The sequence below is a fragment of the Pygoscelis adeliae genome, unplaced genomic scaffold (assembly GCF_000699105.1).
Source record: "Pygoscelis adeliae isolate BGI_AS28 unplaced genomic scaffold, ASM69910v1 Scaffold71, whole genome shotgun sequence".
Classification (NCBI taxonomy): Eukaryota; Metazoa; Chordata; class Aves; order Sphenisciformes; family Spheniscidae; genus Pygoscelis; species Pygoscelis adeliae.
In genome coordinates, this window is record NW_008824356.1 from 2,136,575 (window position 1) to 2,158,125 (window position 21,551).

The following is a 21,551-nucleotide window of genomic DNA, read 5'->3' on the forward strand; positions in this document are numbered from 1 at the left end:
TACTGCATCTGAGGTAGAACACAGATAACTTCTGTGGGGAGGGAAGTTGTCTTTTATTTGTTCATAAGGATATGGTATCCTGTAAATTGTAATGTGAATGGAAATGACCTAAATAACAGGCAATAGAAGAAAATAAAATGCTGTAAAAAGAGATAAAAACTAGAAGAGAAGAAAAAATGTAACCTGCTGGAAGTTGGTATCAGAGAGGGAAAGCAGGCATTTGTGTAAACCATGAACCCAGGTACGATTCCTGGTTTTAGGCACAAGGTGAAAAATGTCAATGTAGAAGTATTTTATATACTTCTGTAAACACAAAAGAATATGTAAAGATGGATATATTTATATATGAACATAAAGTCAAAGGTCAGATCCAGCTCTGCTTAAGATTTACCAGCAGTAAGGTACGTTTCTTTCTAATTCCCTTTCTTCAGTATAAGCCTGTATTTTTTATTGTCTTGGCACTCTAGTAAAGCAACTAACCTTGTTAAAATACGTAATATTTTTATCTATTGGAAGGAATGCATATGAATATGCTTTTAAAATTTTGAAATGAAATTATCTGCACTGGTACTCTTCAAGGACAGAAGGGTTAGCTGGCACACAGGTGGGAGAAGAGTTGCTCATTAGGGAAGGTTTGTTATACAGTAACGTATAATTAAGGTAATGGTCACAGCTTGTGTGACAGCAAACACTCTGGCAGTTGTTTGATTGCTGTCTGGGTCAGGAGATCAGCTCTTTCTACAAGATGTATCCACATTAGTGTGTTAGTGAACAGGTTAGAAAGCAAATTACAGCTGCCTTTCTTAGGCATATTACTGTCGAGGCTCATTGTTTTGGTTTTTTTACTGTACATCAGCAGTAATATGGCTTCTGAAGACTTCATGTGACAGGTTAGGCATTTTATCCTTTGAGTAAACAGTAATCATGGTGTGAAGAAAGTGGGGCATTGGAGATTTTTCCCATTCTTTGAGAATTCCATTCTTCCTTTTTAGTTTGCTCCAAGGGCTCTTTGGGGATACATATATTAAGCCCTTTAAATAGTTCATAATAAATCTTTGTCTCAGGCTGATTCTGACAGTTTTTTAAAGAGTCTTTTAAGAGAGAATCCTCAATCATTTGTTAATCCATGGGGTGATCTTCAGACTTGGAGGAAAAAGAAACAGTGCAAGCTCCAGGGTTGTGAAAATACAATGTAGAAAAATTTTAACTCAGAAACACTCAGGAAATACTGTACCATGGAAATTTCATCAATCATACCGTGTTCTGCCTGTGTCTAAATGATCATTCTCCAAGTTACTCAGTTTGCAAATACTGGAAATAGAAAAATGGGCTAACAAAAAAAGGAAGAGCCATTATTATTGATCATCATCTTATCTTGGTTTTAGCTTTATTTCGCTTAAAGCTTGAATTGAAGGGGCATTATGGGAAAAAGAAGTCATTGTTCCCATTGTTAAAATAAAGCAAATAAACAGAAGTAGCATTCATTCTGTTAAGTGTTTACCATTCAAGCCTTGTGATAAATCTGCCAAAATACCTGCACTGTGGGCTGATTTTTAAAATGCTGTTTCCTGTGTAGTATGACAGATTCTGATTGTGTCTGTCAAAAACCTTCTTAACTCCACAGTGCAAAATAAATAAATAAAGGGGAAAAATATAATAAAAGTAAGATGTCCGGTTCATTTGACATCTGTTTTCACCAAATAATTTGAGTGAGTTGTTTCCTAAGAATAATGCATGGCTGCAGCCCACTGGAACTACTGTTAGGTATTTGTTTTCAGCAGCCTCAAGTCTGTCATTTTTGGAGATACCTGTTCTCAGCTCTCTTTGAATTTCAATGGCATAGTGCTTGTCATTATTTTAGGCTTTTTTGTAAATTCTGCATAAGCAAAGAAATCTATAAATGCTAACTTATCTGTATAAGAACCCTCTTAGTGTATCTTAGGAATGATGTTGCCCTATTTCAATTTAATATGCTACCCTGAGGAAAAAATACTGTAACGGGAACAGGGAAGGGGTACTAATAAGGGACAAAGCTATAGAGAAACCTGGATAGTTGGACTTCTTACCAGCTGAGCAGTACATCCCAACAGCATGAGCTACCTGCCATGCCAGCTGTGCTAGCAAGTTCCTCAGTGGCAGCAGGTTTAGCAGCCTGCCTGGTTCTGCCTAGCCTGTACTGGCTCATGGAGTTTCTGTATGACAGATGAGAGGGAACAGTTGCACAACGACTCTTGTGATGATGGAAATGTTAATAGCATTCTGAAATAAATTTGGATGCATAGTACTGAGGACATCAGTATTTTCATGTTTAAGTAATAGTTCTATTCACAGGATATTTTTAAGTGTTACTTGTTTGAGGCAAGGGATGGGAAAGCATATTGCTTAATTTTTTCCATTATTCTTTTTCTTTAAAAACAACATTGTTAGTCACACTGGTTTTTGACATGGATAAGTAGATTCTGAGTATAAGATATTGTATGTTTTCTGACATTTTAAAAGTGTTGCTTAACTGTCTTCTGAACTATGAAGCCATGCAGCTGGAGAAAGAAGTTCCTAAGGTACATTAGACCAGGACTTTCTACACATCCTGCAAAATCTGCAGCATTTCCCTTTATCCCCCAAAGAATCTGCATATTGTCATGATGCTTAGCACCATACCTATTGCCACTGTCCAGTAATAAAGTTATCTGTGAGCCAAACATTAAACCCTATGAGGAAAACATTCTTCTCGCCAGTTACATTCATTTTCCCTTGACAACATATGGCTTTCAACTCCGACTCGTTTTTTTATTATTGAACCATTCTAAATTAGCTAAAAACTTTTTTTATAAAGAAAATGAGTTCTTGCCTTCCATACTTCAAAATATTTATAAAATACCAGTTTGCATTTGACACACCAATACACATCCAGATAAGGTTCAAACCTGGAAAAGGGAACAGTTTGGTAGAGCCCATACTGGGCTCTTTGGACTGAAATCCAAAGAACAGAATGGAAACCTGTTTGCAGTTTTAAGCAGTTGTTCCCTGCTAGCAAAGATGAACCCAGATACTTACCGTGTTTGAAAAAAATAAGAGGTCAAATGATGCCACAATCTTACCACCCTTTTTTGCCATTTTCAGTGTGTGAAAAGAAAGTAGTAGGTCAGATGGTCCTCTATGTTTATTGCTGCTAAACCAGTAAGCATTCGCCACTAGTAGTGATCAGTCTGTGTTTGCACATATATGCTTGCTTGGTTTAAGCGTATGCCCAGTAGCTACGTACTTTTCTAGAAAGGTTATTCAGCAAGGTTACACAATTTGTGCAAAGTGATTTTTTGGCAGGATTCTATACAGATTGATATAGCAATGCAGTAGATACTAGCAACCAGTTACTGCCCCTTGGTTAGGCTGCATGGAAGATTCATGTATATAAAATAGTGTATTAAAGTAAACTTACAAAAGCAAAGAGCAATCATTGCAAATGTAATTTTTTCTTCCTCTTTGGGATTCTAATTTTAAAAGCATTAAAGAAGACAGCTGCTCATGCTGTGATATGCGCTAAACAGCCTGAAGGATGGAAAAAAATATATTTGTAGCTCATAATAACTATTGACCTTTCTGATATACAATGTTCTCTGTGTTAGCTATTCTGTTCTATCAACAGTGAAGATTGAACATGACTTTTTAATAGAAAACATGGGGTTTCAAGCTGCTTTCACAAAGGTGTTTATGTATTGTTATTTTGTATTGTAGTACAAAGACTAAGTCCTGATGCCCTTTGTCTGACATCATGTTTGTCATAAAAAAGCCCCACTGTTACTGACTGCTTTATATGAGGAATTGGCTCGTAACCATTTTATAGTCGTGATAAAAGCATTGCTCCACTAGATCCAGAACACAGGTATTGAAAATAGAATCCTCCAAATATCCCAGCAGCACAAAAGGTATTTTCTGAAGAAATAGATTCCTCAAGTGGCTATATTTACGGGGGTATTCCACTAAGATTTAAAACATTCACTTTTTGCATTCATACCGTTTGTTCCTTGGCATACACAGGCTGCTGCATAATAGCTTTTGCTGGATGTCACGTGCTCTCAAAGACTATCTTTATGATACTCCGTTTTTTCTCTTGAACTTTCCTACTGCTTAGTTGCTGAGTACAGAAACATCCACTAGCAGCAGCTTGACTTAGGCACTTGTGTGTTTCCCCGGAGTGGGATCGTCCAAACATCAACTGAGCCACGCGAGGTAACTCGGCTGCTCTTCTTTCCCTCAGGGAAGAGCTTCACTGAAAAGCACCTCCCATTTGGCATATGAAAATCTGGAAAGCAACCTCTTTATTGTGCTTTTTAAGCCCAAGCAGGCTGGCAATGTTGGGCAACATCAGAAGGGACTTCTTAATGTTTGTCGGGGGGGTTTTTTATGCCATGTGCTGGGAAGGAACTTTAGTGGGCCATTATTGGCAGCTCTGAACCACAGTTATTTTCACAGCTATGCTCTGGAGTGTCAGTTAATGATTCACAAGTTACTAGGCAAGAGCAGAAAACTAGCGAGAGAGAAAAAATACCCTCAGTTGATCCTTCTAGGGCATGAAAGAGGGGGAACAGCATCAGCGTTTAATGGCAGTTTTGTGCCGAAACAAAATGCTCAAAATTGTTTATAAGAAGTTGCTCAGTAAGGATAATGATCATTTAAGTTGTGGAAACCAGCCACATCTCAAAGGAGATTTAGCGTCTAGTCCTGTATTCCTCACAGGCCCATAAAGCTCTCAGGGAATTCAGTGAAGTTTTTACCCTCAAAACTAGCCAGGGTCCTTTTTTTACTTTGCTCTTTCCTCATTTCCCAGTTTCTTTTCTCCGTACCCATTCCCTAGCAGAGGATAGATGTGCTATTACTTATGATCCTGTACTGTCCTAACATCAGGACCTTTCCTAGCCATTGGATGTGTTCTGCTTCAAACTTTATTAGAATTGCTGCAACGCAAATAAACACTAAGGAAATGATACCATTGTGCTAATTTTCTTTGGGACTGTCACTGAACCTTGAAAATTTATGAGTGTTGCTGACCTCACATGAAACCAAGCCGACAGGTCAGGTCAGATTATTTATTCTGTTGCGTAAAATAAATTAACTTTAAATGTAAAAACATAGAAGCAAGTTTGAGCTTCATACAGAGTATGGTTTATGTACCACTCACTCACTAGACCATAACAGCTCTTTGAGAGTTGTTCCGGTCTATTGGATGGATGTGGATACATTTGCGAGTGTTTAGATAATGGATTGAAGCCCAGTAGACTGTAACATTTCCAAAGGCTTTTTCAGAGTTAAAGTTTCCTGCCATGATTAGTTCTGTTAATAGCAAATCTTTATTATGTTGTTTTCAAACAGGCAAAAAAGCTCTATGTATTTCATAGATCACTGACCTACCAAAATTTGTTGTAAAATCTGTCTTTCAATGTTACAGGAGTAACAAAAATCTTATTCATACCTTCATCCTGGCAACACTTTATTTATAGCTCTATCCTGGCACCTAACGTTCTATATTTTACCAGATATATAAAGAATTCTGTGGCATAAAGTTTACATGGGAAGTAAATTGCATATGTTAGGAATTAATAGCCTGATAAGACATGTTTCTAGACTAAAAGAAGAAGAAATAGAAGGAGATGCAGAAGCAGAAGAAGAAGAAAGGAAGCTTTGAGAGGCATTAAATAAAGTAATACTTCTTAGTCCAATAAAGAGTAGTTCAGATTACTTTGGTTCTGCAAGGATAATAGAACATTCAAAATTTTCTCTGTATAATAATAGGGAAAGCCTATCAATAAGTTTGTACTTCAGTTTGTCCTACATAACTACAGCCGCTACATGGGCCTAGTCTGGATTAAAAAACAAAAAGGGTAAGCTCATTATTTGTAACACTACAGGATAACTTTTCAAAGCATGGCTTATTTCTCTGCAGATGTAGTCTTTTGTGTGCCCAAAACATAGTATGCACGTAGTAGTGTTTGCACTTGCAAAATCTGCAAACTGAGCATTAACAATCACAGACAAATACAGTCTGCACATTAAAGTTGTGTTGTTTGTATGTGTATGATAGTTATGTGAAACTATAACTTATTTTGCCAGTAATTGCATGCACATTTTTGCTTATCCTTTGGTAAAACAGCATTAAACTCCTTTAGAGAATTCTGGCTTACTTTTGGCTGTGGTTAATGTTAAGTCTGGTGTATTTTGGGGGATAACACAAGCATATTTCAAAGGCTGGTGTAACCACATACACCAGACTGGATGTTGACATGTGCAACCAAAGCCCTAAGCAACAGGCCACACAGGATGCTAGAAATGATAAAATAATAATCAGGAACTTGATCCAAGTCTTTTCATGGTATTCCTACTTACTTAAATGGGACCAGGCTCTAGTGGCTTAAGTTTCCCAAAGATAGGGAACTTGTGCTACTTGAGACACACGTGGCATCCATCAGCCGCTCCAGAAAGACTTGGGTCTTCTGGAGGTCCTGTGTGAAACTGCCTTTCCTGTACACATCTCAGACACTGTGGGGCAGCTTACAAGAATGCTGTAGACCTACGTATGGGCAACATAGCAGTTGTCACTTGTTCTCCCGGTTTCAAACATCTATGCTTAACAGTGTGCACCATCACATGTGGACCATAGCCTAGTAATTATAGATTTTGATTATAAAAATAATCGTATCTCTATATGTAAAAATATGTGTATAATGTATTTTAAAATTATGAAAAAATATGAAATAAATATATATGTAATGCTTCAATGTCAAATTAGTTGTAAAAATTAAGGATTTTATATAATGACAACCTAACTGAAACAATCTGAGATGCCAGCCCATCTCACCAATTGTTGGATCTTGAAAATTTGGAGGGATAAGAGGGAAAAAACAAAACAAACAAACAAAAAAATTAGAAGAACCAGCTTTCAACAGAAGTCTGATAGGGTTTAAAGTTTTTATGCCTTTGATTTTCTAATAGGCTTATAGGTCATAAAAAGTGAATTGTCTTCATCTTGGAGGTAGAATGACAAGAAAGAACAGTTTATTATCTTGTCTGAAAACATTACCTAGCAATAAATTCTTTAGAGGAAGTCATCCTTCTTTCCATTTCTTTTGAAAGAGCTGCCCTGAGCCTTCCCCTTTTCAGTGAGGCCTTGGCCAGAACCCAGCATTATTCCCCCGGTGTAAAGGAAAGAAGGGAACTAAGTCACCAAAAGCCTGGGGTCAAATTCTTAACTTCTTCAGCTTTTCAGTAAATAGCAAAACAGAAATTTTAAGAGTCTTACCAAGTTAGGTACAAGTGCTGTGAATTTCAGATCCAAATCTAGTTATTCAGGAATTCAAGTTCCTGTTTATAACTGGGACAGCTTACAGCAAAAATATTATTCCTACAGCTCCTTTTAGAAATAGTATTGCCTTGGAAGAATGAACTAGCCTCTTCTTTGCCACCTACAATGTTAACTAAATAGTTCAGATAGTCCTTGATTTTTCAAGATGCTGAGCACACCAGCAAGACGAAGAGAGCACCTATAGAAATTGCTAGCTCTGTGCTCATCGGTTGATCTCCAGGCAGGCTGCCCGTGTGCATAAATATGCCTAAGTGGTTCATCGGAATAGTCCAAGAATCTTCAGCACCTTCCTAGACCAAGCTTTAGCTTCCAGTACTTGCTTATGTTCAGCCTGCAATCAGACTGAACCCACTTCACTTAAAACCATGCATTTGCACAAGTGCTAAGTATAATTTCATAGTAACTTGCACTTACTGGAAATAAATTTTCTTAACTTGAAGCTTTTGAATTGTATTTGCTGGGCTAGTAGTTAGAAAAATCTATCTTCTAGCTTATAAAATGATCAAATTTGATCTGTAAGCTACTGAAAGAGAATGACCTTGGCAACAGTGCTTTTTTGAGAGTCACTTTTCTGATTAAAAACACACTTTAAGAGGCAATAATATGAGAAAAAACAGGAGTTAACTACTCAAGGTCAAATTTTCCTAGAAAGTCTTTTAATGCCTGGTTACAGACAATAAACTGCACAGAAGAAATAGAAACATTTACAAAGATGCATCTAGTCCAACTGAAAATGATAGATCTATATTACCTAATTATTCATCTGAACATAATGATTCTCAGTTGCCTATGCAAAGGATTATAAGACTTTAAGAAAATGTGGGAAGAGGTTTGCAAGTGTAAAAGATAACATGAGAAGAGAGCTCCCTTTTTCTTATTATTTTGTATGTTCTCTTATTTTGTTTCTTTTAAGAGCTGTATAGGTGGTGTTTGAGAATGTCCCTTAAAAGCTGTATAGACACCTGTCTACACAGGTCTATAAGGAAGAGAAATGAAAGCCACGTGAAAACTTCCTGAAATACTACCAAATCCAGAATTTCCTGTATGTTAAACCATAAGCTTTTTTCCCACCAACCCCCTAAATTCCTTGTTGGTGTTTGGTTGTCCTTCTGTAGCTTCTGGTCCTCCTAAGAATGAGAAGCCTATCTTTTATCTGTTTGGCATGCGAAAATGCATTTTTATCCTCTCAATTATTTTTAACGCATGTGAGAAAAAAAGCCCAGAAGTTGGTGAATATTTATTCAGGCTGCTTTGGCAGCATTTCATTATTTAAGACATAAATCAGAATTGGAATTTCTTTTTTCCTGGGGGACAAATTGTTTATCTGAATTTGAATGTGCTTGTGAATCGGTCACAGGGATTGTACTTGTGCTATTGCTGTGTAATAGCAATTATTTGCACTGTTTTACATTGTTTTGCGCTATAGCGTTAAGGTAGTCAGGCTGCACACAGATGCAGAGTACATCTGCAGATCACTGCAGGATCAGAGCCATGGACCTCAGTCCTCAAGTTATGTGCATGTTTATCAGCACACATTCCACTAACATTAGGAGAACTCTTCCAGCAGGTGAAGTTAAACAGTGCATGAGTGGTTTGTGGGGTCTGGGCCCAAGATTATTCCCAAGACATAAGCCCATTGAAGGATCAGAGCTACAAGGCTTGTTCACAAAGAAATGCTTAGGAGGAGATATCTAAATAATTTTGTGAATTGGCTACTAGTTCAATCTATCTCCCCGTTTGGCTCTGTGGCTCTTAGTTAACATTTTGACATTTATGAGACTTTTGTACAGGTATAGTGGGTTGCAGCTTCATGCCCTTGGAAATGGACAATGCATTCCTTGTGTCCAGAAATCTCATCCTGCATTAGCAGCTTTGGGAGTGGAAAGAGAAGAGGTTTATTCCTTTAGTAGTATCTGCCAAAGATATTTAAGGACACACAAAGGCGAGTGCTTTCCCAACGGAGTACACAGTTACCTGTTTTGCAAAGACAATCCAGACTTACTTTTTATACTTCTGAGCCTGGCAGTGTATATATAGTGCTTTCATTCACACACAGTGAGCATTGACTTTTATCATATTATTAGCATTCTAAACTGACAGTTTCAGAGGTTTATAACTCAACAGTAGGTTTAGACTCAGTAAATTCAGCCCAGGAGCACTATTTTTCAGTGTAAAAGATGTCTTTAGTTACTACAGTATCAAGCAAAGCGGACCTTGCTTATTTCAGGCTTTTTTAAAGGTCTTGGATTACAAATTAAAAAAAAAAAACCTCTTGAAAAAATGAATTGCTACAGAGTTTCATTCTGATGTCCCTCAGATTGCTAGCTTACTTTGATATAATTGGAAAAAAAATTGAAAGGGCTGAGTGATAGGCATTTAAAATCAACTCCTGAGAACTCATAATGGACCATATTCCATATATTCCTGTGCAAATCTCACTGACATCGGTGGATGCATTCTGTACACATCCTATTTTTAAAATCCTGCATGCATAATCACCGTTAGCATTGTTACAGTATCTACCGTGGGTGGGTGCAACTCTGAATGCAGATTTGTACTATCAGCCATAATGGTTCTCTCCTGAGAGAAATTCAGAAAGCTGTTCATAAACTGTTCTGGACTTTTAGGTAACTAATCCCGTCTCACACATACACTCTCAGGTACTTTTTGTTAAAGAAAATCAAACACTTCAGAATACATATTTATATGACAGACACTGTTCCAGTCTGTTGGATAAATTATATGCATTTTATAACATTCACTTACAGAGATGTATAGGTTTGTACATATTATAGTAACAGCAAAATAATGTTAAGCTTATGATATAAGGTGACATGAGCCCAGAAAATGTCAATGCCAAGTACACTGTACTAGATGTCAGATGTTTTCCTTTCTTTCATAAAACTCTGTATGAAAGAGAAATTTTAATTTCAGTTGGTTGGGAATGGTACATATGTATTACAGCCTGATCATTTTTCAAGCGTGAGATATTTTGTGTTTAATTAACATTACTTCTGTGTGTTTAGGTAATTACCCTTAGAACACATGAGGACATATTGTACTTATTGCCTGTGCTAGAGCATAATGTGCTGGACTACAACAACTACACTTGTTAAGCTGATTTTAGCATTTCTTCACACAGCAGGAAGCACCCATGCTGTGGTTTCTTAATGTACTCTTTAACTACTGCACTATAGAGTACTGTACAATAAAAATAATCATTAATTATGATCCTCATCTTACCAGTACTGCTGCTATCCCAGTGACCCTGGTCGCTGTTTCAGGGTTCCACTATGCTGCACCCTGAAACACATATCTTTTCTTTCAGAGTTTTATTTCTTAGATGACATTGCTGAACAGAGCTGAATTTTTTGAGGATAGGTTTGTTGCATGGATTGTGATGGCTTCACATTTGTTCAGGTCTCCAAGGACCAGCACCAATAAATGTGAGAGAGACAACAGAAGAATGGCATACTTTCCCATTTCCACCAGGATGAAAAAAATACTCTAAATTAAGTCTAACCTTAAATGTATAATCTGTCCTTGGAAGAAAAAAAAAAAAAAAAAAAGGATATAGCATCTTCAAGCTCTTGGCATCCCTTACGAGAAGAAATTGGTTCTAAGGGTCTCTGATCTTGTGTTTTAGTAAAATAGAACTGCACGGCTGACTGACAGTTCTGATCTAAAGCATTTACGTTTAAGTTTTGATCTCTCTGCTTTTGATTAAAACTAATGAGCTCATTTAATTCAAAATGGGAATCTCTGATAAGAGAAATAAGGTTGATGTGATTGGATTAGAGGGGCAAATTAAACTCTTAGAGCAGAAGTTTGTGCTTATATAGTGTATTAAAAAGCTGTTGGCGTATTATGGCGTGTTAGATGATGAGAAAAATTTCATAGTAATTCATATTTAATCAGAAGAAATGAAAGTACTAAATATAACATGGCTCTGCTTTTCCCTCGAGTGATAAAGAGCTGTACATTTAAAATGACATCAAATTCATGCTCTCTAAAACAAAAAAATCTTAAGAGAGACACTAAAGAAAGAGGCACTGTTGTCAGTTATTTCATCACAATAGAGTTGAAATGTCACAAACACAAGACAACATGACCACATTAAATCGAGGACAATTCGATATAATCCTTAGCTCACAAACAAGTGTTTGTGTTTCTGTTGACTGCATAAACAAATGCTTTTTAAATACTTGAATACTTTCTACTAGTAGTCTGGTCAGTTCTCCAAAACAATAGCAGAATAATTTCAAAATAACTTTTTTATTCAGTGTTAATTACTCATTGAAACTGAAAGTTAGTTAATCTCCAATAATGCTTGCTTATTGTAAGCTGCTCCAGAATTCTCCCATGAACAGTATTTTGGGGAGAGTTTGGTTATCGGGGCTAAAAATAGCAATAATAAAAATTGTATACAGAATATCTCAGTGCTGACTGGTGTTATACCTACTATTTTATCATGGTTTATACTAAGTACTTATTTACTGTTTCAAGTGGTTGCAGTTAAGGGAGTGAGAAGCACAGGTGAGATCTATAGTTTCAAGGAGGAAATATCTCTTCAATTGGACTACAAAGGCATTTCATTAGTGACCAATTAGTCACCAATAATTAACAATGATGATGATGATGATGGTGACAATAATAATAATATGTGTCATTTACTTGAGCATTTTTGCCTTCAGGCTACTCGGTGCTTTATTGATGATAATTAACCCTCACTAATGGGGAAACCAAGGCACTCAAAACCAGCAGTGACTCACCCTAGGTGTCACTGCAAGCGAGGAGTGGAGACCAGGGAATAAAAGCTTGCAGAATTTGCAGCCTCTTTCAGCAGACAGAATTGCTTCCTCAGTGAGACTTTGCCTTTCCTGAAATACTGAAGAACTCCACTGTTTTTAAAACAATGCCATACCCTAACAAAATAACTCCAGTCGTAACAAAATTGTGCAAGAAAGAGTTAATGAGACAAATCTCTGTTAAAAATTCTATGGGAAAAATAACTTGAAAATGAGACTTACTGAGTATACATATATTTTTCAATTTTTTTTTGCTAAGTAAACGTTTTCTAAACGAGGTAAATTGATTACAACACTCTTAGCATCCATCAGTCATTTATTTTTAGTGAGTTCAAGGATTGCACCTGAAAAATAGCTTAGAGGGGATGTATAAATTCTAAATTATGTGTATATGTATTTTTTTCTATTCCCTAGTGGAATCTACAAGCCCCAGTTTACTAACCACTGACAACACTCTAGAGCGCTCTTTTTTCATCCGAATGAAATCTACACTGACCAAGCGAGGAGTGCACATCAAATCGTCAGGATACAAGGTAAGGGTTGCACTGTGGCATGAAATATTGACATCTTTAAATTATGTTCATCCATGTTCCAGGGACACATTAATAGACAGAGAAAGGAGCTATTTCACATTTGCATATGTTTCATTCCTTTTGTTAAAGAACCATTAATACAGTTATTTCCAGCCTGAGGTTTGGCTTTGGTACTACACCTCCATTAAATTGATCGTTATTACAATAAACATTGATGAGAACAGCATGGTAGCCTTCAGAAGAGCAACACTTGCGGACTAAAGGTATATTTTACCAAAGAAGGTGAGTCACAGTAACATCACTTTTCCATAGTGGAAAATTACTGCTCATTTTGTTAGACTGTTAGTCGTCTTTGGGTTATGTGTTTCCCAGAGAGGTAGGATTTCTTCATGCAGACAGTATGCCAGAGCTATTTAATTTCGCTGCTGTTCTGGCTGAAGGAAACAACAAGCCACAATGAGTACTTTTCCACCATTTTTCTTTCATTGTCTGTCTGAGGGGCATCTGCTGCTGGGGATCATATTTGCTGGATTTCAGACTCTTTTAAGATATGAAAGTCTCTTGTTCCTTATCAGCAGTAATCTCATTTTTCTTCAGTCATATATCGCTCATAGTGCCTGTAGCTATCAGTGGCTTTGCAGTATACTAAAACTAGAAGGAATAGCACATTTTTAACATTGTCAACTTGTGGAATGAAATATGTCATCCATTAAGTATTATACAAGATAAAAGAGCGGTGCAAGAAAGTAAGTCTGAGAATGTGTGTGTATTTAAGGAAGTTGCTTGTCAATGTTCATTTAAAAACTTTCAAAAGCATTTTTTTCAGTTTTCAGAGGAAGATTTAGAGGAGCTTTGTAGTAAAATTCCCCAATTCACTTATCCCAAAAAATTCTCTGTGAATATAACATTGCAGTAGTCTACCTGAGCAGTAAAAAACTGGTAGAAATGTCTTCTTTGCAAGCAAATGACTGGGAGTCCTTCTGTTGCATAGTTTCTGGGACAAGATGATTACAGGAGTTGCTAATGGAAGTTTAGGTCCAAATCAGTGGTTTCTTAAGGCACCAGAAGTTTTGATCTGTGTACTGCTTAATTGTCAAGACCTGAAAGAACGCACTCAGTGCTTGTTCACGCTGACCGGTTGACAAGTCTCAGAAGGTATCAAGGCCAGGCAGTATACTGGCAGTCTCAGGAGGAGGAAGGCAAATGAATGAATGAATGGGCAGGTCATTGAAGTTATATTCATGATCAGGCATGGTCCATCCAGGCTAGGCCAAAGTTAGGTTGGCAGAGCACTTGCTTTGCTGGATATTTTCACTGCAATAGTAATGGGAAAAAATAGACAATTTGTCTGTGGATTTTGTAGTCTGACATTTTTTGCCAGATGTAGGTGAGAACAAAAGGAAGACATGTGAGTGACTTTGTCGTTCTCTCTTCTTGGACTCCTGACAATCTAATGTTAGTCCAGCACCAGAATAGGACATATCTAGAATGGGCTGGCTTCACAAGGTGGGTTTTTTACTCGTTACAATACAGGTTTTGAAATTCACAGTAGACCCTTTACTCAAAAGAAAGACATAGTGATGTCTATCATATAAATACGATTTCGTTTCTCTTTTAGACCTGCTGATGCCTCATGGAAACATTGAAAACCATAACTGAGATGTCACAGATAGAGCAGAATGAATTTTGAAAGATTAGATATCATTTTTTAGCCAGCTCTTCCTATACACAAAGAATGGTTAAAAAGAAAAAGTATGATGGTCAACAAAACTGTAAATAAAACATTTGTTTTTTTCCAAATTTTTCCATGAGGCATCGGCAAGTAAACAGTGTGCAAGTCCTAGGCATATGTAAATATAGAGGCGTAGTTCTTCTGCTTTTTGATGTTTTCGAGGATTTTGTAACTGACAGTGTTTGGCTGAATTCAGCTGTGTCCAGCCATATGAATTGTACTTCAACAGTTTTTCAGAAGCATGGTTATTGGCACTCTATGTTCTATGGAAGGATAATTATCCACAGCCTCAGTGAGCCCCAGAAAAATTGTGTATTCATTTTAGAAGAGCTGGATCACGTGAATGTCTTTTTAACCGAGTGTTAAGAACTGCTTTGTTTAAACATCATTCTCAGTTGGTGTATTAGACAAGCATAATAAAACTCAACTGCTATAGTGAATGTCATTCACACTTTTAGGAATGTTACCAATTTATTCATTGATTTCTAAAAGTCCAGTGCCAGAACAAACTTAAGGCTTCTTGAATTTGTTCAGGTATATATTTTATTAAAATTAAGAAAGATTCATGAGCCTTATGGATGTACAGCTATAAGAAATTATCAAAGGGAAGAATAGTTACATAATATTGACAAAGCTCATGAGAATAGCTGGCTAAGTTCTGCATCAGAGATCCCTGGAAGACCTCCAGCACTTACTCAGGAAACACTATGCTAGCTGGGGTTATGTGCAGCAGAGTTCCTGTGGGAAATCCTGGTGGAGTGGGCTGACTCAGGAGCTGCTGTCTCACACCTTCAGAATACAACAGAGCACTGAATTTTCCCTCTGCAAAAAGCAAGGTCTCCTGACTAACAGCTTCCCTTGAGCTCTTGTGTCATTGTGGGTGGGTAACCCTCCTGAATCAGCATACAAACATTCATCAGGAGCAGTGTGCTGGGAACTCCGTATCCTATGTGAGTCAGGTTTTAGCTCTGTCAAAGGTACTCAGCCCCCCATGGATTCAACCCTCCAGCAGTGACAAAATTTTTCATCTTTGTGAAGTGGTTGTGTCTTTTTCCAAACTCTTACTGAGCTCAGAACCACATCTCCGTATATTCCCTGCTTTGCGGACTGCTGATGAATGGTTTCTTTAGACAGCAAATGATCGAGGTGGTCCACAAGATGCTTAGCCAATTTTCAGAATGAGTGATCCCTGCCTCAGGAAAATCACATAAAATTGAAAACAGTCAGAGAATGAGATTGATTAATCATTTGGGTTGATCTAGTCAGGACTAATTTTCTGTCAAAAGAAATGTTGGAACAAAACCCATGCTGGTAGACTTACACATATGTATACCTCAAAGAGACCCTGTTCCAGACCATTCTGACATGAGATGAACTGTGTTTATAGTCCTTTCCTGGGCTGATTTAATTAGTCCTGAATTATACCTAAAGATGGAGGTAATGGCCTTTTTTCCATGAATGGTATTACCTTAAAAGTCTGAAATGGGAAGGTGGTTACATGATTAATCCTACCTCTCTCCTTCCCTTTCATTGTTTCTCAGCTCCCTCCTTGAATCTGATTTTCCCTATTCATAATATTCTTAGGCTCAGAGCTTGTAGGAAAAGAGTGTACATACAGTGCTAGGGAACTATTCTGTTTTCAGTGAGTAAATCTACGATCTTAAAAAAAAAAAGTCAAATAAAATGTAGTTAGCTGATAAAAAACATTGAAAACAAATAAAAAGAAAAAAATTATAATTCCATTCACTGAAAAACTCAGAGTTTATTACTATTACAGCTGTTGTCTAAGATACATGATACAGACTTACTGTTTTTTCTGCTGAAAACGTATCACATCTTTTTTTCATTTTTCTTTCACCAATAAAAGATAGCTTTGTATTTCATTTGGATTTTTGTTGTCTCCATTTTATCTCCCTGTCCATATGTTTTCCTCCATTTGAGGGTCACAATTCTGTCCACTTAACAGTTATCCCACCTTCAACGTTTCTGTTGTCCTACTTTCTCAGACATGTCAAAGTGAATTTTAATTGAAAACTACTTTGTTCAAGTCCAGTGATACATTTCCTGCTACCCTGTAGTATCCTATTACTGTTTTGTCACGTTTACTTTCATGTCAGATTGTGCTAGGATTTTCTTTGTTCAAACCTTTAGGGCCTGATACTGGTCTCTTGAACAAAGCATAATTAATGGGATGAAGAAGTAGTCAAAGCATCGAACATCATCAGAGCCGGTAGTTGCCAGTAGTCTCCAGTTCATCAGCTCATCAGATGTGTTAGTATATATCCATACGTATTCCTCTACTGTTTTACGGAGTAGCCCTCTCATGGTAAGCTATTACAGAGGTGGATAAGCAAACATGAGGAGATTCCCTTGTACTTTTACTGTCACTGTGGCAATCTCTGAATTTGGTATTACCAACATCTATTGCCTCTCCATCTCCCAAGAAGCTGGCAATCAACCTTCTTGGCAATCCATCAGCAGAGTCAAGGGCATCTTAAAAATCCTTCAGACTGTACCTTCCTACTTGGAGTGGTACTTTCTATCTGCTGTGCTACCTAGATGCCTGCTTTGGCTCATTCAGTGTCAACAAGAAACAGTCTCCATGTCATTAAAACATCAAAGTCATTGAGGTCACAAGGCAATGAGTCTACTGCAGACTCTTCAGTGACTGGAAGTAAATGTAGCAGCTATCATGCACTGAGCAAAATCTTACTTACAACCTTAGACTTCTGAGCCTGTATTCTTGAGAAAAGAAATATTTGCTAGGTTACTCAGCTACTTCTGCCTTGAAGTGAGGCCTTGGTGTCTTTGAAAAGTGCCTTGGGATTATGGAAAAGCACATACATAGTCTTTGGAGGTGAATGAAATGGACTTTGTTTCAGCTATTTGTATATGACTTTCAGGAGTTCTGAAGTCCTTTAATATGGCACAGAAGTGTTAGCACTGGATACGAGTGTAAGCCCTGCGTTGCTGCTTTACTGAATCACAGCTCTTATCAATGCCAGGAGCAGGTATTTACACCTGTTTTTCTCTCTGGTGTTCTTCATGTGCAAAAGAATTGTGGAAAGTAAGCATGCTTAAACAAACTGACCAAATTGCAATGAAGGGAGCAAAGTTAACTTCATTGTTTATTAAATCTCAGAGAACTGTTAAACCTAACAGCATAATCTGAAGTACCAGTGGACATACTGCATAAAAATAAGTAAATTGCTATATAAAAAAATTGGTTTAGCAAGTTTAGTTTAGAAATTTTGATGTTTTGTTGTACATCTAATATCTGCATTTCAGTAATGGAGGATTCAAATTTGGTTAGCTATGCCTCACACATCAGTTGCTGTATATCAAAATATTTTAAATAATGTTTACAGCTCCATATAAATGTTTTCACAAATTAGTCTTTGTAGTATACATTAATTCATCCTTTTGTTTTGTGCAATGATATCTTTCTACCAACTTGTTTAAACATTTTCTGAGACTGTGCTCTCAGATTTTGCATTTAAAATCATAGTTAGAATTCTTTGAATACCAATTTTGAAGATGGAAATCCAAATTTCTTGTTGAAATTTTATGTCCGTCACAGTTCTATTATCAGCCTTTTTCACACTATTCCTGCCTTTATTCACAATTTAAAATTAATATTTTTTATTATTTCTTTTTTTAGAAGAACTTGAAGAGTTGGGCAAGATTTGTAAATCTCGGTTGTGCACTTGAAGTAAGTGCAGTTTTTGGCAGAATTTAGATTCATTAATCCAAGAGGGCAAGACAGCCAAAAACTCTGTTAGAGAAAATTATGCCATTGCACTTGCCTTGTGATACCGTTCTCTTGATTCAATCCAAAATTGAAATGATTGTTTCCCATCTAAGTGAAAGATTCACCTGGAATTCCAAAATCACTTTAAGGACCCAATATATCATGGGCTTGTTAAGAACACACCAGAAGTCCACCTTCCATTTCAGGGGAATAGGAAAGAAGAAGAAAGAGAAGGCAGCTGGTTTTCTGCATAATAGTCTAATTATTAGTTCATTTCTTGGATGTGGGCTATGTTAGAATCAGATTTAATTCCCTCCTCAGCCTGAGGGAATTCACATATCCCACTTTCCAGCTTGGCCTAAATTCTTTTCTCCTCTTCTAATATTTTCCCCCGTTGAAATCTTTTCTGTCAAGCATTTTACTCTGTCCCAGAAAGGTATCCTGACCTTTCTCTGTAGGAAGAAAGAAAACTGCAGAATTTAGTATTTCATCACGTGGCTACTGCCACACCTCCTTAATTGAGTGAAGAAGGAATAAGAAACCAACATCAGGAAGCATTATGTGAAGAGTTTTCTAAATGTCAGCACATGCATTCCCCAGACTTTTCAGCACTGGGAAGACTTAAAGGTAATTTGTCAGAGAGAAAGAACTGATCGAGAATTCACCCATGTAAATCGATGACCTTTTAGTCAAAAGGAAGTCTCTTAGCTAGTAAAGATGCAGCATTACTTATAAAAGAACAAAATACTAATGGGCCAATCTGAGTCTTATGAAGTATCTACTTGTAGATATAAAGATACGGTTCAAGAAAAGATGGTCTGCAACAGGATTAAGAAGACTAGAGTTCATTTTATGCCTTGCTATAGAGCTGTGAGATTCTATTAGGAGAGCTGTCTGGAAAAGCTTGGTTCACACTCAGCATCTAAACACATTAACCAATTTTTTAAAAGTGTTCAGCAGCTACTAGCTCCACCTTCTCAAAAAACATTTTCAGGGCTGAGCATCTTTTAAACGTGATTTATAGCACTGTTCTACATCTGGAGACATGTATGTATGTTAGGCTTTCATTATTGCAGTAGCACTAATGAAACTAACCAGTTAGTATTATATAAAATGCCTTTTTAATAGCAGTCTTCTTTAAAAGAAAGATTCAAGCTTTGATCATTCCTCACGATGACTGCAGCTGTAGTATTCCTGACACCTGTATCAGGATGTGTTTCTCCTCAAATATTGTCTTAAATGTTCATATAGCTTCAGAGTTGTGATTTTGTTGCAGTGTGTTCCAAACTGTGTAAATGGGAAATCATAAACTGGATTCTGAAAGGGAAGAAAACATAAAATTGAGCAAACACAGATTACATTCTGGGAGATGTTCTATTTCCATAAATTCTGTTATTGAAGAATAAGTGATATAAAAAGATAGTATTATCACCAAATTAGCAGCAATTGCCTTAGATTCTGGTCTTTAGGCAGCATAATTCCAAAGCTAACTTTCTTAAAAGTCAGTGGATATAACAGTGAAAGAAAACTATGAGATCGAGATTTCCTCTGATACATAATAAAATATTCAAAATGGACAGAGATCAGCTCCAAGCCAAATCTGGTATTCTTGCAAGAACCAAGTTTTATTGAGTCATAGAGATACAAAATGTTTGCTGCACTTTCAAAAGTAGCACTAATTATCTAGATGTGTGAACTAATAGCGCAGTGTGAGACCCATTGCAGTGTTAATAAACAGAGACCAGCGAGTGGGATGAGAACAGTGAGATCTCACCAGAGTGGGAACCAGAAAATACCTCTTATTACATGCTGGGAGAAAGGTATCATGCTCCCAGGTGGGAATGCCTACTGAAAAATAGAGGTCTTCAGTCCACAGAGTTTTCTTAAGTTATCCACCAATGTTGTCTGCCACTGCTTATTGTTAATGATTGGGAATATGCCTTATGTAGGACCAAAGAAAACCACACAGTGTTCTGTGAAGAATCACCAGCCAGAATTTGCTCTAGGACAGACAGATGCTACTGCCAACATCTCCGCTCCACTTGGCTGTTTTGTAACTGCTGCCAGCGGATATTTTAGCCCACCTCCTTTTCATAATGTAAACATTGTATTAGATGTGCAAATGCAGACACTAATAGCTCTTTTAATTATCTCTACCACTTCCAACAGTTCAAAGTTTTTGTCCATTCTATCGATAGATAGTATAGTCCATTCTATTCTATCCTGCAGATACTTCCAGAAGCAGTATCATCTTTCCACTGGCAAAACTTTATTGAGGGTGAAACAGTCGATGACATTCAGAACTAAGATGAAACTGAATGGAGGGGTCTTAAACTTGCATTTTGTGATTTTTGCATTTAAGAATATGTTTCTCGTTGTGTTTCTCATTGTTGCACATTGTCTTGATCTGGTAACATGAGATCAATAGCTGTTGAATAGAAAATATGTCTTGAATTGATAGTCGTAAGGGTATAATCCTGACATCTTATGCAAACACATATGTGTATTTAGCTTTTGTAGAACTGTGATGTTTTAACTAGAGGGAGAAGTCAATATTTTTGCAAGAGAGTATTTTTCACTGTTGCCTCTGCAAGTAAATATTTTCTTGAAGAATTGCATGAAAATTCTAAACAAAAATATCTTCTAGGAATAAAGTTGTTCCACAAATGTATTAGTGGGCGAGCAGAAGTTCCTTGTGGATGTATCATTCATGTGTAAGCAACACAGACACCAAGAAAAAGCATAGTTGTTGCATGCAAGGAGGTAAAGCTGGGGGTTATCGCCTGTCTCCACACTCACTCCATAAAGGAAAACCCACCATGCATGTTCCCTTGAACAGCTAAGGTTGTACAGCACATTTTACATACCAGCTACACAAGTTGGGTCTCATTAACAAATTTTTACAATCACATGTTCTTTGAAATTTAAAAACAGTAGAGAAAATCTTTTACAAACAGCTGGAAATATTTTAAAAGCTATTTAAATATTGTCATTATGAATTACTTCCCTGTAATTTTTCCTTCATCATTAATTCTTGTATTCAATACATGCTGAAATGTTAGCTGCCCACAGTTCATAAGGATCAGGCTGTTTCTTTGTCCTGGTAAAGCTGAATCCTTTTAAAAGTTCCTTTTTTTCCTGCTCCCTACTTTTCATATCTTCTTAGTGATATAATAACTGCATTAATTTATTTGCATTGTGCAACAATGAGATAAACACTGAATTATGATTTCACCTCATCGTGAACTTGGAAAAGCATCTTTACTTCTCATTTATTTTTCAACCCATAATTCCCACGTGGTTTTTAAAGTTTCTTTTACTTTTTGTGCAGGTTCTTACCTGTGCAAAGCATTATGTTTTATTGGCTTTTTCC

The 21,551-nt window shown here is 36.9% G+C and overlaps 1 protein-coding gene across 1 annotated transcript in view; it reads left to right on the plus strand.

Moving 5' to 3' along the window:
* NPAS3 (neuronal PAS domain protein 3) overlaps positions 1-21,551 on the plus strand; it is a gene marked incomplete at its 5' end in the record, with an annotated part of 542,187 nt that overhangs the window by 469,774 nt on the left and 50,862 nt on the right. The window contains one exon of the mRNA XM_009319455.1: positions 12,577-12,695. Within this exon, the coding sequence (XP_009317730.1) occupies positions 12,577-12,695 (119 nt within the window). The remainder of the gene's footprint in view (positions 1-12,576; positions 12,696-21,551) is intronic.